Source organism: Melanotaenia boesemani, chromosome 5 (assembly GCF_017639745.1).
Source record: "Melanotaenia boesemani isolate fMelBoe1 chromosome 5, fMelBoe1.pri, whole genome shotgun sequence".
Classification (NCBI taxonomy): domain Eukaryota; kingdom Metazoa; phylum Chordata; class Actinopteri; order Atheriniformes; family Melanotaeniidae; genus Melanotaenia; species Melanotaenia boesemani.
In genome coordinates, this window is record NC_055686.1 from 26692655 (window position 1) to 26708566 (window position 15912).

Sequence of the window (15912 nt, forward strand, 5' to 3'; positions counted from 1 at the left end):
GATGTTTCTAGTCAGCTTAAAAGATGTCTCTAACCTTTGTTGATACTTGAAAATACACATGTATCATACTATATTACCACTGCTGAAATGTGATGTTCTCTCTCATATATAAATGTTGCTGTAGCTCGATACCATTGCAGAAAGAAAAAAAAAAGAAAAAGAAGGGAAGAAAAAAAAAAAAAAAAAAAAAAAAAAAGCAGCTACTTTTGGCAATAATACTGAATGTGCTGCTAGGGGTAGACATCTATAAGCATTCTGCTTCGGTCTACTCCATTTGGGCAAGTTTTGTGTTTATTATTATTTTTTCTTTTCTTTTTTTGGATTATAAAGCTGATGTACTTGTCAAAATTTGTTTTGCAAAACTCTGCTCAAATAAATAATAAACAAACAAGGGATCACGAGGCATGGAGTAGCCACAGTGCACAATTTATCTGTACATTTATTATGTCTTTGCATATTAACGTCTTTAAAATCTTATGTTTTAAAAGAGAAACATAGATTATTTAGGTCACTGGCAACATAGACATATTCTATTTTCTAATTTTTAAAGTGGTACAGCAGTGTTACACCAAATTAAAGCAGATTAATAGACATAATTGTCTGAGTTCATGGTTCGAATTACGGAGGAGCTAAGCGGAGTTCGGTTTTCCTGAATAGCAGCTGTAATCCCTGAAAACACGCCACAAAGGCAGAATTCTAAAAAAGAAAAAGTTCACTTTCATGTTATATTAAATTTATTTATTCTTGATGTTCCAAATGTTTCTTAATTTAAAAGAAAAGCATTAATTTGTCAGTGTTGTGTGTGTGTGTTTATTCATTTATTACATGGAATTTTTACCACCAACGCTGGTGATTCGTTCTGTGTATTTCAGCACCATGGACAGCAGCGTTGTTTGCTCTGTGCTGAGCTGTATAAACAGAGCCACCTTATTCACTGCTTTTCATGGTTGATATAAGAACTTTGTGTTCCTATGTGAGATGGAAAGGGTTATATAAACTGCATACAGTGCTAGTGGGATGTTTGTGCTAGTAACCCTGACTTCGCCGTGCATATATATATATATATATATATACACATGCACTCGACTTCAGGAGTAATTCTGTGAACCCGAAATTTTGTTTTTACTCTTTTACTTTATCTAATTTATTTATTTATTTTTTTACTCAAGAACCCAGAGGCCATAAGATTCCTAAAATGTTACCTGAATTATGTTCTGAAAACTGAGTTGCACCAGACATTTGTCCAGGATCCCCCACCAGCTCTCGATGTGTTGGTTTGAAGTAATGGATGCAGCAATGAAACTCTGACTCCCATATCTGTTGTCGGTATCATGGTGGTGGAGGAAGGTTTGGATGATAATGACATTTTCTGTACCTAAATCTGTCCTGACTACTTGAGGACATCCACCAGCCTGTTCACTGGCATTAATGAAGTAGCCTCCAATAACGTGTGGGCCGCTGCTTGTGTTTGCAGCTTTTAACCAAATTATTTTGTGGGAAATCCCATCAATGCAACAGTTTATGCAGATTCCACATGGTTTTAATTTGTCATATGAATCTACATGCCAAATATAGTTTGGTCCCTGAGCATAATACTGCCTTCAGTTTAGTCTCTGGGCATCGAGAGATATGAGAATTTTTCAACCTGATGCCATCAATCAGAAATTATTTGTGAATCCACCTGTACCCATGCAGTCTCCCGTGTCCTTCCAGCTCTTTCTAGATGAAGTGAACGACTTCGCCAATGTCCACATACTGCTTACTTTTAAATCTGTGCGCCTTTGTTACAGGCCTCAAATGGGTCCTGTATTTTGCAGGAAATAACGGGAGACATGCATGAGCTGTGGTCTGTCGGCAGGCTGGCTCCAGTCCCAGCATTTATTCACAAACAATCATATGCTTTGACATTATGCATTTGTTAGGTCTCATAAGCCATATTTTCATTCATTTCTGACAGCTACTTCAACTTTGTGGTTCATTCTTGTACAACAGAAATAAGAGTCTTTGCCCACAGTATACTGTTTTCTTTTACAGGTCCTTCTTGGAATCATCTAACTCGCTCGAACATACATTACACCTTTTAGCACAAACTATAATTGTGGCACATCTCATGCAGTAATTAATTAACCTGCACCTCTAGAGCTTTCCCTGAACAGTTTATCCAACCCACATTAAACATGCGTATATATCATTGTTAATAGAATAGCAGACATATCAACATACACTCTGCATGAACTCCAACTCAAATTGATTAATGCCAGAACATAGGATATTTACATCAAACAGACAAACATCACATTAGTCAAGGAGCTAAACTACGCTAAACTGTGCACGTTACAGTACGCCATTTTTCTCCGTTCCCACGTGAAGGACGTGCAGCTCTACAATACAAGAGCTATCGGTAGTATTCTCCAGCCCGAACGGCAAAGTTAAGACAGTAATGATACTGCGTTCAGTAGAAACAACGTTTATACAACTTTATGAGACTTCTGGGTCTGACACACTCCAATTACTGACCTGTATTTTGCAGGAAAGAACGGGAGACAAGCATGACCTGTGGTCTGTCGGCAGGCAGGCTCCAGTCTGAGCACAGGCCGCCGCCTCCAACAGACCACCACACCCAGCGCTCACCTTGGGAGAAACTCCCTCTGCTGGCGTGCTGCATACTTACACTTACAACAACATAAAATAAATGCACATAAAGAGATGGGGCTCCTTGATTAACCAAAAATCAAACAAAATTGTGACCCTCTTTTTGTGGGTATCACACCTTCAGCATCCGAATTAAGTGGCGTACATAAAATTATATGGATATGGATAGCATCCTGTGCATAGGCTCCTTACTTAAAGTGTACATGCGCCCAAAAGCCCAAAATATATTCAGATTTATAAAACCTGGCGTATGCACAAATGAAAACAATTTCCCCTTTATAAATCACACTCTTCCTGAAAGTTTGCATGAGGGAAATTGGCTTGTATCCCGACCCCTGCACACCAACATTCAATGGTTAATGCAGAATACATTATGTATTTAAACAGACCAGCTGATCTGTGGCATTTTAAGCTTAATCGTAACAAACGACAAGACAAGAAAATATAGTTTTATTGAGACTGAAGTTGAGGTGCTTGTTGGTGAGGTGGAGGCTCATAAAAACACTTTATTTGGGGTCAAAGTAGTGGAATCACAAATAAACAAAAGGTTGCAGGGATGGCCTACACGAGCACAAGTGTGCCCCGGGTGCATGGTGCACCTCGAAGTAGTCAGGTTCTGATGGATGCCGTCCTGCGAACGCAAAGAGACACAATCAGTGTGGTGAAGGAAGTCTGGGATGAACTGCAACAAATCTGAAGTGATGTGTGGTGTTTTATCTGAATTCTTTTGCTCATTAAAATAACTGCATGACACCTTCACGCAGCCTTGGTTCCCATTGAAACTCTTTATGTTGGGGAGGGGACTGTGTGTCAGGTTCCTCATGGTGAGGGGGTTGGAGGCCAGGTAGAAGAGGAATGGCATTCTTCAGTGTGACGTTGTACATGACACTACATGCCATGATTATTCTGCACACCTTTTTGGGATGGTACAGCAGTCTGCCCCCCGATGCAGATTATTCCAGAAGAATTATTATGAATCAGGTTTTAATTGTTATAATGTGTATTTACTTACTAAGGAGCCAGCCATCACATGAAACACCTGCCTGCTGTCTATTACTGACACTGCTGTGTGTCAGGACGAATGAGTCATGTACTGACCCAGACCACTGTGCCACTGTGTCACAAATAACTTATACATTGATTGAATGTACTGTACATTTTTACGGTTCACAAAGACAAATTCTTTCTCACTCAGAGCTTTTATAGCAATGTGAGTCCAGTCATTCACACTGATTACATTTGGGAAACATTGCTGCAAATTGGCTTTTGATGTTGGCCTGTTCTCCCACAGTGTAAGGAAACTTAATGTATGAATGAGTGTCACAGCAGTAATTACAACACACCTTTCTCACAATTAATGCACCAGTAAGTGCGATCACTATATAATTTGAAGATGTACGTATGAAAATACTGTGCTGTAACTCCTAAATGAATGTGTGATGCAGACTAATGTGTGCCCACGAAATGTTAATTTTATTTATTTATTTGGGAATGATTTGAGTTTTGAGTGTGAAATATTCTTAATTTATAGCTGGAAGTCATTCATTAAGACAGATGCAGTAACACAAGTTTACCAGTAGGCGGCGCAGGGAGACTATGATCGCTGGTTCTCCTTCGTTTTCCTAGTGAGACAGCAGACAGCCATGAGCAAACTACTTGAGTGAGTGTATAGTGTCATCAAACCCTACTCTCAGAGAGGGGAAACCGGATCCATCCAAGATGAGGCATCTTTCCTGCACTGAGGACATTAATGCTGCTTTCTTGAGTTTGGTTCTCTTTCTGTTTTGAGGATTTGTTTGCTGTTTTTTGTTCATTTGTGCAATATAGGAGTTTTGTTGAAATATTAAACAAATGTAGGTGGTTTTGTATCAGAATAAATGCACAAAAGTAGGCAGATATAAGGCTTCTCGTAAACATGCTGAACACAAACAGGTTTTCAAAACACAAATCATTCATTTTTGAGAAATTAAGGCAGATTATGGGGCTACAAAAGATGCTAAATTAAGAGCCGTTCGGGAGCCAAAAGAGCTGGCTCTCTGAAAAGAGCCAAACATCCCATCACTATGCCATCAATGGCGGTTTCCTCTATCCACATACAACTGCCACTTATTTTTCAGGCCTGAGCAGGATATTTTCTGTGGGCTTCATGAACTTAGCTTCCATTTTTATTTTCACTGGGATCTGAACCCAGTTTGTTTGTTCCAACAAGTTTCTGCTCCAGTTCTTTTTTTGACTGGCCCAACTTTTTAGTAATCGATCAATTTGGAGCCGAAGTTGCATTTTCATCCCTTGCTGCTGCACGAAGTGTCATTGACAACATTAGAAACGATAACAATCAATAAATTATGACTATGGTTGAGAGAGAGAGAGGTCTCCGTTTGTAAGTAGTCAGTTTATTTATTTATTTATTTAAAAGAGCCATTTGCAGTTTTACTCAGACTCTATGGTTAATTACTAGCTGACCAGTGGCGGCGTCAGCCGATTTTTCCGGGGCTTTAGCCCTAGGTCTTTTGAGTCTAGCCCCGACAGCAAGACAAATATAAATCTCTGTATATAGATGCTGTTAAACTTAACTGCCGCCCGCTCCTCCAGCCGCTCCGCTCTGTTATTTCTCAACAGCCACAGGTTACACACACACACACTCACTCACTCTCACATCCAGAGCACCGCTGGGCTGAGCAGGGCTGGACTGTGGGTTGGAGGGTCTGATTAGCCTTGTTACTAATGTCAAATGGAGTTACTGGGTGTCAGATGGGCCGGTATGCATGGGTATGCAGTACCGGCTCTTTTAAATGTTATCCCTTAGCATACCGCAACTTTTTTTTATAGCGTGCAGTGCATACTGGGACTTTTATAGGCTTTCCTCAGCAGTCTGTATACCCTCCTCCGACCTCAACACAGTTTACAGCTTATATTTGCCGATTTAAAAGAAAAAAAGTAGTCTAAAAAGAAATCTATTGTTTTAACTCATAACGCTTGCTGTATGACGTCACGCCACACTTCCCGTTGTTCACTCGCTTCTGTATTTATATTCAAGTGGATGTGCTTTGGATGAGAGAGGAAAGGCGGAAGAAAAATGATCACGGCTGTAATGTTAGCCTGATGTTTGCCAGCTTTTTTTTTTTTTTTAAAAAAAGCATCTGATGAGGTCCCAAAGAAGGGAGAGTCATTCAAGAATCAAGAATCAAGAATCAAGAGTCTTTATTGTCATTGTGCAAGGCACAACGAAATTTTGTTTCAGAAGTTCTCGGCTTAAAAGGCACACAGTAACACACGAAGATAAAAGTATGGAAAGGCAAAAGCAATATATCTTTAGATAAATAAATATACATATATATATATATATATATATATATATATATATATATATATATATATAAAAGAGTAAAAGGAATAAAATGGAATAACAGTGCAAATCAAACAAGTATTTAAAGTGTTTAAAGTGACTGGCATGGAAGTGATCCACATATTGCAGCATATTGTCCCAAAGTGCAGTGCAGTCTGAGTGTGTCTGCCTGTCTGCAGGAGTTTAGTGTTCAGTCTATGGATGGGGGGTGGGGGGGAGATGGGGTGATGGATTTCACAGCTCTGGGGAAGAAGCTGTGTTTCAGTCTGTTGGTGTGAGCTTTGATGTTTCTGTATCTCTTTCCAGAGGGAAGAGGTACAAACAGTTCGTGTCCTGGGTGGGTGGGGTCTGCAGCTATACGACTGGCCCTTCTCTGGACCCGGCTGTCGTATATTGAGTCCAGGAGCGGGAGAGGACTCCCTACAATTCCCTGTGCTGTTTTCACCACCCGGGCCAAGACCTTCCTGTCATGTGCAGTGCAGCTCCCGTACCACACTGTTGCACTCAGACAGAGAATGCTCTCTATGGTGGCTCTGTAGAAGTTTGTCAGAAGCTGAGAGGAGAGTCCAGTCCTTTTGAGCTTCCTGAGGAAGAAGAGCCTTTGTTTGGCCCTCTTCACCAGGTGCGATGTGTGTGCGGACCAAGTGAGGTCAGATGTAATGTGGATGCCCAGGAACTTGATGTTGTCCACCCGCTCCACCTCCTCCCCATGGATGAGGACAGGGGTGTGTTCCATCTTCCTGGATCTCCTAAAGTCCACAATGACCTCCTTGGTCTTGCTGGTGTTCAGAACAAGGTTGTTGTCTGAACACCATCCTGTCAGGTGCTGGATCTCCGCTCTGTAGAGGGTCTCATTGTTGTCCGATATGAGACCCACCACGGTGGTGTCATCTGCAAACTTCAGAACCATGTTTGTGGGATGAATAGCAAAACAGTCATGTGTGAATAGGGTGAAGAGGGCCGGGCTAAGCACACATCCCTGTGGTGTGCCTGTGCTCAGGAACCGTGTGGATGATGTGCAGTCCCCAATCCTCACCACCTGAGGCCTATTTGTGAGGAAGTCCCTGATCCAGAAGCATAGGGGGTTGGACAGTCCGAGGTTGTGGAGTTTCAGTGTCAGCTTGTCAGGGATCACCGTGTTGAAAGCCGAACTGAAGTCCACAAATAACATCCTGACGTAGGTGTTAGGATGCTCCAGGTGGGTCAGAGCCGTGTGCAGTGCCAGTGAGACTGCATCCTCTGTCGATCGGTTCTCCCTGTAGGCAAACTGATATCTGTCCAGAGTAGCAGGAATGACGTCCTTGATGTGACTTAAGACGATCCTCTCAAAGCACTTCATGATTACTGGTGTGAGAGTGACCGGGCGGTAGTCATTGAGGCAGGTGACAGCAGATTTTTTCGGCACAGGCACAATGATAGAGGATTTGAGGCACACAGGAACTGAAGCAAGTTGCAAGGACAGGTTGAAAATGTCCAGAAAAACTCCAGCCAGCTGTTGTGCACACAGCTTCAGATCAGTTACAGGAATCTATCATGTAACACTGAGCAGATACTGCAAATCACTGCAGAAGCTGAGAGACCAGCGATTCAGTCATCTTCCCAGAGTAAGCTACAATAGAATAAAGAAAAGCAGAAGAAGAAGAAGCAGCAACACCACCCCCACCAATAAATAAATAAATAAATAAACACACATGAAAAACGCTGAAAGGCAATGCTGAAGATTCTGAGACCTTGGATGATGGGAATATTTGTATTATCTACATGGAGCAATCTTGCAGCTCAAGGCCAACGGAAGTGTAGGTAAAATGTACCCAATGTAGTCTATGGGGCCACCAAGCTTGCACTCCAGGATTACCAATTTTCATTTGTCAATATTGTGATTCAGATTAAGAACGTAGTCAAACAAAATATGTACAAACTAGCCCTGTTTTTTTTATCTTCGTTTTTTATATGAAAAGTATGTAAGCTCAATATCACACCTGAATCTTTTTACACAAGTGCAGAGTTATGATTAAGCAGTCATAGTACTGTTATGAAAATTTGTTCAAGTAGGCTTATTCACACACAAATTCACACACTTCTGAGTTAAACATTGAACATTTGAGCTGTAGTCAGTTAAAGAGAAAGATTTTGTTTGGGATCCTTTTTTTCTTTTCAATAAATCCATTTTTGAAGCATATTATACTGTGTGGCATCTGTTTAGGCTTCTTTTGTCCAGTTGTTACAACCCTCCCCAGTATGTGTTACAACCCTACCCGGTAGTGGTGTAGGTTGTAACAAAGGACAACCATGTGTTTGACATTGTTATGTCTGTGATATTCTTGCAGATTTTTGAATTGGTGCATTTTTTAGTGAAGTGATGTGGGTATTTCATATAAAAGTTTGAGAACTGTAGCTCAAAAATTCAATGAGTTACAGGTGTTGCGGCAAAAAGTGTTACAACCATCCCCGGTCTCCCCTACTTCTGAATAATCATTTACAACACCAGACAATGAAGGTCGGATGCTGCAAGCTAGCATTCAACGGTGAGGCTGCTGCTACACAAACATCTGTTCCTGTAGACACCGCTACCGAATGAGACATAAACAATGACATAAGACAAGATGAGAAGTGGCCAGACTGTTGGTCAAAGGATCAAGTGCAGTATTTTTGCTCACAGAATAACTGGCTTATTGCCAAAGAAAAAAAGCTTGGATGCAATGTGTGTCGCAAAGTCAGCTCACTGGGTGTTCAGACAGAGCAAGGACTTAAGGTTACAAGCGAGTGGAGTGGGTGTTTAATCTCTTTATTTGGGGATAACAAGGGCAAAAAACAAAATTCACTGCGGAAGAAAATCAAAGACCACAGAAATTCAAGATCTCACATAAAAGCAGTGTATAAACCCACTGGACAACTCAGTGACTGTGTCAACATGCAGAGGATGAGGAATAAGGAGTGATCAGTAATGGGGAGTAATGAGTGAGATCATACAAATGCGACCACGCCTCTACGGAGGTCAGAGGCAGACCAGGGCAGCCCAGAGACCTGGGCCCTCAGCAGCAGCCCTGGAGCACAACCCAAGCTACCCCACCCCAAAGACGACTCCAGCCCCACTCGAAGGGCGGCAGAGGAGAGCTCCAGCAAGAGCCCCCCGCGGTCTTGGAGCACAGGCCCCAGTGGTCCAAGATCAGCAGCCGCCGGTCCCACCAGGGTCCGGCCATCCAGGGAGGCCCGAGCGAAGGGCCCAGGGCCCCAGGAGCCCAGAGGCGGCCCCCCCCACCCCCCAACGAACCCCCCCCCCCCTAGACAACCACCCGGCGTAGGCCAGCACACACCCCGAAGTTCCAGCCGCACACCCCAGGAACCACGGCACCATCGACCCCCCTCCCCCACTCTCCGCCTACTCCAATCTCCACCCCATATAACCCCACACTCACACCCTCCCCTGTGCTGCACCCACCAGCACTCACTATCACACAGTCACGTCATTCATAACCCACCCACCATGCCATGGGGGACACCCCAGGTGGACCAGTGGACAGTGATGACCCGCATGACGTGCACACCTCGTAAATCCCTATGTGTGTGTGTGTGTCTGTGTGTGTGTGTGTGAGAAAGAGAGAGAGAGAGCGGGGAAGAAGAGGGGTCCGGAGATAAAAGTCTGAAGGGAAGAGGCTTCAGCAGCAGCCCTGGAGCACAACTTAAACTACCCCACCCACAAGATGACTCCAGCCCCACTCGAAGGGCGGCAGAGGAGAGCCCCAGCATGAGCCCCCCGCTGTCTTGCAGCACAAGCCCCAGTGGGCCAAGATCGGCAGCCAGAAGCCCCGCCAGGGACCAGCCATCCAGGGAGGCCTGAGCAAAGGGCCCAGGAGCCTAGAGGGTCAGAGAAGCATCTCATTCCTGCGTGTGTGTGTGTGAGAAAGAGAGAGAGAGCAGGGAAGAAGAGGAGTCCGGGGATGTAAGTCCGAAGGGAAAAGAACCTCCCTCCGGATGGTGAGCTGCTAGCAGCACGAGGCACCCCTGTTTTCCAGGAAGCCCCCCTGGGCAAGACAGTCCAGAGGCAGCCGCCTCCCATGACCAGGCCACGCAGCAACTGCAGCCAACAAGCCGCCACCAACCTCAGGAGACACCCACCCACCAGACAACCAAGGATGGAAGGAGAGGAGCGGAAGGAGAATAGCGGGAGAGCCCAGATCCATAACACACCACCCCCAGGCCCACCCATATATATTTATTTTGTTATTGCTTTAAATATGTAACCCACCCCCCCCAACACACAGACACACACTAACACACAGATAATGGATTATCTGCACCATGTTTTCACAGTGAGCTCATGTTTCTTTCTGTGCTGCAGGATTAAAATGGGGAAGTGGAAGTTTCAAACCAAACGTGCTGATCTGAGCTGAATGTGATACATGAGGTCATTCTTGTACTCACACCTCCTTGTATGTGGTGAAGAACTGGAAAGTTTGCCTGTCAGTTTGTTCTCAGGCTTTTATTTTTATTTTATTATTTTATTATTTAATTCAGAATTTTATCTAGTTTCTCCTGAGAAGATAACACTTTTAAGGTTATCATAATAACATGGCTGAAAAACAAAGGCATCTCAAATAAGAATCTTTACAATTTCACAAAATATTTTCTGCTTTAATCTGCAGCAATCTGATGTTTCCCAGCAGAAGTTTGTATCATGAAGCGACAATCAATGTTTTCCACCTCACCTGTCAGAGTTTTTAAATTTGTGGCTGTAAATGCTGTCTTTTTACTTCTGTTTGTGAAACAAAAGGTTTAGCTTCAGCTTAGTGACACATTCAGTCAACGGTTTGGGGTCTAAACCACAATCCCACCACAATGTGAGAACATCTGCAGACTGTAGCATCAATACAATGAAACACTGAATTGAACTAAAAATGAAAAATATAGAGACAAAGAGATTTTAAATATAGTCCAGGCCAGTTCGACACTATATACATACATATGAGAGTTTTTATTTATATACAGATCTGTAAATGCACCAGATGTATGATGTGTGGGTGTTGCAGAGGGAAATAACAAATAGAGCTCTGAGATGGAGAAAACCACAGTGGGTAGCAGACAAAAGCACAAGGTATTTATAACAACTGTGGTTAGGCTGAACGACTTTAACTGTTTTCTGTGGGGATGAATGAGCTGCTGTGGTGCTACTTCCTACTCTGTGGGGCTCAGAGTAAAGTCCAGGACTGACCTGGATCCTCTGATCAGCTTCTGTTCAGTTCTTTTCTGCCCTGTTCTGTACATTCACCACCCCAGCAGACCACACAGTAATACATGCTGATGCTAGCATAGTGTTGTATGTTTTCAGCAGTGACTTCCTAACTCCAAAAGACCTCGGCCTTCTCAGTTAGTGGAGATGAGTTTGGCCTTTCTTGTATAGAGCATCTGTGGTGGGTCAGCCCAGTTTATTGTTGAGGTGAACACCCAGTCACTGGTACTCCTTTACCACATCAGTGTCCAGTCCCTGAACCCAAACAGCACAACTTTATAAATAACTACACATCCACACAACACGTCCCTTATCAATAGGCATCGCAATATTTCTTTAGTGATTATATTAATTAAGACTTTGCACAGACCTCTGTACATGAAAACAGCTAAAATGTTTCTGCAGTGGACAGGAAATGTAACCATGACAACCAACTGCTGCGGTCAAAACTACTGACACTGTCTGAGCTCAGTGTGAAAGGGAAGGAAATAGAGGGGGTTTTAATTAAGAAGACGAGTTAGAAAGACATTAGTCTCACATGCATGTCAGATGTAACGTCTCCTTCATCATTACTGTTGATGCACATTAGAAGACTTTCTGACTGGCTGTGCAGCAGGACTGGATGTGATGATGGATCACTCTTTTCTCTGTGTGCTGGGGTTATTCTGTAAGTACATCACTGACTTTCTGTCTGCAGATGATAGAAAATATTTCTATATAGTGAGAATGACTGTGTATCATTGGTTTAATGTGTTTCTCTGAGAGCCTGAGAAGAACACAGCTGTGTGTTTCTTGTTCATCAGATTGTTTAAGCAGCAGGTGTCTTGGTCCAGGTTAGACTGAAGAAGTGTGTAAACAGCATGTGTGTTGTTTAAGTTGTAGAAATGTTTTTGGTTTTAATGCTCCTCTTTTTTCTCTTGTTGATCTGTGCTTTTTCTTTTCTAAATGTCTCAGTTTATCATCAGTTTAGTAAATCTATTGAGGTTTTCATCTTTATTGCAGTGCTCCGTACGTTCATTGATGCAAATGCTGAAGGTGAGAAATTATTTTTCTGTTTTTATTTAAACTGAGCTCATATTTATAATCTCATTAGTTTCTTTTCATGTTCATATTCTATTCATATATAAGTAAATAGAAAGTTAAACCAGTATTATGTTATTAAGATGTTGGGACACCATGAGCCTCCAGAACAACTTGTGTTTCTTTTTGTGTTTATTCAGTTGAAATCTTCAGGATTACATGTAGATACTGTCTATTTACTGAAGGTAGACATGATCACATTCTCAGACACAAGGATGTAAAATGAAACATTTCTCTTTTCTGTACATTGATGGGGTGGATTTTATAAAGGAATGAGATGCTACTCTGGCCCTGAACCATGAGATTTTTACCCCCCAGAGTCTGTTAGTTATCTGGTATTTATTATTATAATTTATTTATTTATTTTATTGTTTATTATTATGTATTTACATTATAGACTGTTAATAATATCAGTAATAACAGCGACTTGTTGTTCTGTCTGCTGAAAAGTTGTTTAAGTGTCTCCTACAAGATCTGCCAAAGTTAGAAATTACACATTCAGAACTAGAAATGCTTCACATCCAGGTTTGCTACAGATGAAACAAAGAGCCTCATAAACAGCATCAGTGCTTCATGACATGTATTTTACAAGTTTGTGGATTTTTCTGAAATTATGGACAGAATTCCTCCAAAAAACTTTCCTCTCATTTGGTGTTTTAATGATTCTGGTTGGATCAGAGTGTCTAACGTGTAACTACAAAGTTTTCATTGGTGTTCAGTTTATTTCTGATCTGATGATGTTTTAATAGATAACTTACATCATCATAGTGATGATCATTTCCTTGTTTTTTATTAACTTCCAGAAGATGAAGCCAAAGCCACTCTGACAGCAGACAGTTCAATCATACCAGCAGGGGGCAGTGTGACTCTGACCTGTTCTCTGAAGATTCCTGCAGGATTCACTTATAATCTGTACAGAAATAATCACATCAAACAATCTGATAAACCAGGAGGATTTTTCAAGATCTCAGAGGGAGGCAAATAACCCTGCAGAGGATTTAGAAGAGACACAAACTTTATTACATCTTTCAGTGACGCAGTTTTTATTCAGCAAACTGGTGAGTTTAGAAATTTCTTTTTAAATACAACAACATGGATTTTCTGAGGACAGAAGATTCACTGTGAAAAAATTATTTCTAAAAGTGTAAAACTAATGTAGAAGTAATTTAAGGCCTAACCTCATTCTTATCTACATAAAGAGAACATTTTTATTTCAAACTGAGGTGAATGAAGTTACATCCACAATCAGTAGATAAATGATGGAAATGAATTCAGAAAGAAAAGAAAGTTACACCAAGTCCAGTTTGATAAACTGTTTTTTGTTTCATTAAGATTTAAAGGTGCATAAACTAAAGCTATTAAATATTTATAAACATTTTTTTGTCTTTGGGTTCAAGAGAGGAGACAGATATTTTTCTGTTTGTCTAAAATGTTTTATTCTTATCCTTTGATTTCTCTCCATTTTATATCTTCAGTAAAATCTTTTATTCTGTCAATCTTTCAGTCTAAATATACCATTAGTGGAAACTAAATTACTTTTTAAATCCATTGATTTATTTTTTTAGTATGTGTGTTAATTATTTTAAAACTTTCAAGTAAATAAATAAATATTTGATTAAGTCTGAAAACCACAGATGTAGAAAATAAATGTGTAAAACAGAGCTGATATGAAAAATTAAAGATCATGTTATATTTCTGTAGATTTTCTGTGTGTGTAAGTTTTCTAACTGCATGTTTGTATGAACAGTTTCCATGAAGCCCACAGTGGTCCTGCAGCCCAGCTGGACTCTGATATACAGAGGTGAGACAATCACTGCCAGATGTGAGATCCAGGAAGGTGGAGGAACTCAGTGGACGTATGAATGGAGACCAACCAGGTTAAATAGACCTCCATCATCCAGAGAACACAGGATCATCAGAGTTACTGACAGTGGAGACTACAGCTGCCGGGGAAGAAGAGACGAGTTTTATTTAACACAGTGGAGTGATGTCGTCTCAGTAACTGTATCAGGTAAGTTGGACGTCTTTCATCCATTTTAACTCTGTTTTCATCTGATTCATCCAAACAAGAAGGAAACACTTCCAACAACATCATGGTTGTTTTCCTCTTATTTAATATAATCTGGAGTTTGTGTCCTTAAACGTTTCTGTTACATCTCTTACATGGTGACAGCAGACAGTTCAATCCTACCAGCAGGGGGCAGTGTGACTCTGACCTGTTCTCTGAAGATTCCTGCAGGATTCACTTATAATCTGTACAGAAATAATCACATCAAACAATCTGATGAACCAGAAGGAGTTTTCAAGATCTCAGAGGGAGGCAAATACACCTGCAGAGGATTTAGAAGAGACACAAACTTTATTACATCTTTCAGTAACACAGTCTTTATTCAGCAAACTGGTGTGTTTAGAAATTTCTTTTTAAATACAACAACATGGATTTTCTGAGAAAAGAAGATTTATTGTGAAAACATTTATTATTGTTAATTGTTATTGTTTATTTATTAAGTACTACAAAGTTACATGGAAACAGTAAAATACTGAATCTATCTCAGCTGTAATACTTCATTAATAAAAAGATATTTTATTGACTGATGCAGTTAAATCTCTAACACGTAACATGGGTGTGTAGTAGTAATGTACAGAAACAGGTGATACTTCATTTATCTGCTTATTATTATTATATTTAGTTAAATCAAATCCCTGTATATCTGACCTGATACCTAATAGTGTTTCTTTAGGACAGAGTTGGATCTCATGAGCACAATGAAATGTATCTTTAGTTAGTTATTGAAAACTTAACAACAGACAGAAATGATTTCATTTATTTGATGATGAGTTTGCTCTTAAAAGTGATTTTATTTAATGAAGAGACATCCATCTGAATGCTGCACAGTTTCTTTTATTCAACTGAACTAAATATTGAGATGAATTAACCCCTTTATTTGTATTTTAATTAAACAGTTTATCTGAACAAATGTAGACGTTTTAAATACATATAAAAATTTAAAATATAAAATTGATAACATTTGTAGAGAAATGTTATTCAGAGTTAAGAGTCAACAAGGTCCAACATGTTTTCATTCAGATAAAATCTCTCTCCAGCAGATAAACCCCGGCCTGTCCTCTCTGTGTCTCCATCATGGCTGAGTCCTGGATCCTCAGTAACTCTGAGATGTGAGATTAAACCTCCGTCTGCAGGATGGAGGTTCTACTGGTATAAAGCTGTTCCTGATCTGTTATCCAACAGCTACAGTTATGATCTGCTGCCTGGTAGCACTGCTGGGACTGAACATGATTCCTACATCATTCATGGACAAACACACACAGCAGGATATGTGTGTAGAGCTGGAAGAGGAGACCCAGAGTATCACACTGATTACAGTGAAGTAAAGTTTCTCTGGTCTGCAGGTCAGTGTGTTTCTGTCCTCTCAGTGAGGATCAGTTATGTTTTCAGATTCAACACTTTATTGTCATTGTAATAATATTGCAGAGCTCACTTTCATTCTAATATTTTTCTCTGTGACTGAAACTATCTTTAAAACCAAAGTGTTTAGATGTACACAGCTTATCATTTAAAACATATTAAAAATGTTCATAAAATCCC

General features: G+C 40.7%; 2 protein-coding genes across 3 annotated transcripts in view; one reads left to right on the forward strand and one right to left on the reverse strand.

The window, feature by feature from the left end:
- The window catches only part of LOC121640009 (Fc receptor-like protein 5), an 88481-nt gene extending 72655 nt beyond the window's left edge, over window positions 1-15826 (forward strand). The window contains exons 7-8 of one of the 2 annotated variants that reach the window (XM_041985665.1): window positions 14053-14316; window positions 15414-15826. In XM_041985665.1, coding sequence (XP_041841599.1) covers window positions 14053-14316; window positions 15414-15787 — 638 coding nt within the window. In that variant the 3' untranslated portion in view covers window positions 15788-15826. Of the gene's footprint in view, window positions 1-14052; window positions 14317-15410 lie in introns of both variants that reach the window. The other variant, XM_041985664.1, reaches the window with a different exon arrangement.
- Window positions 1-15912, reverse strand: part of LOC121639986 (Fc receptor-like protein 5) — a 907115-nt gene that overhangs the window by 151203 nt on the left and 740000 nt on the right. The window lies entirely within an intron of this gene.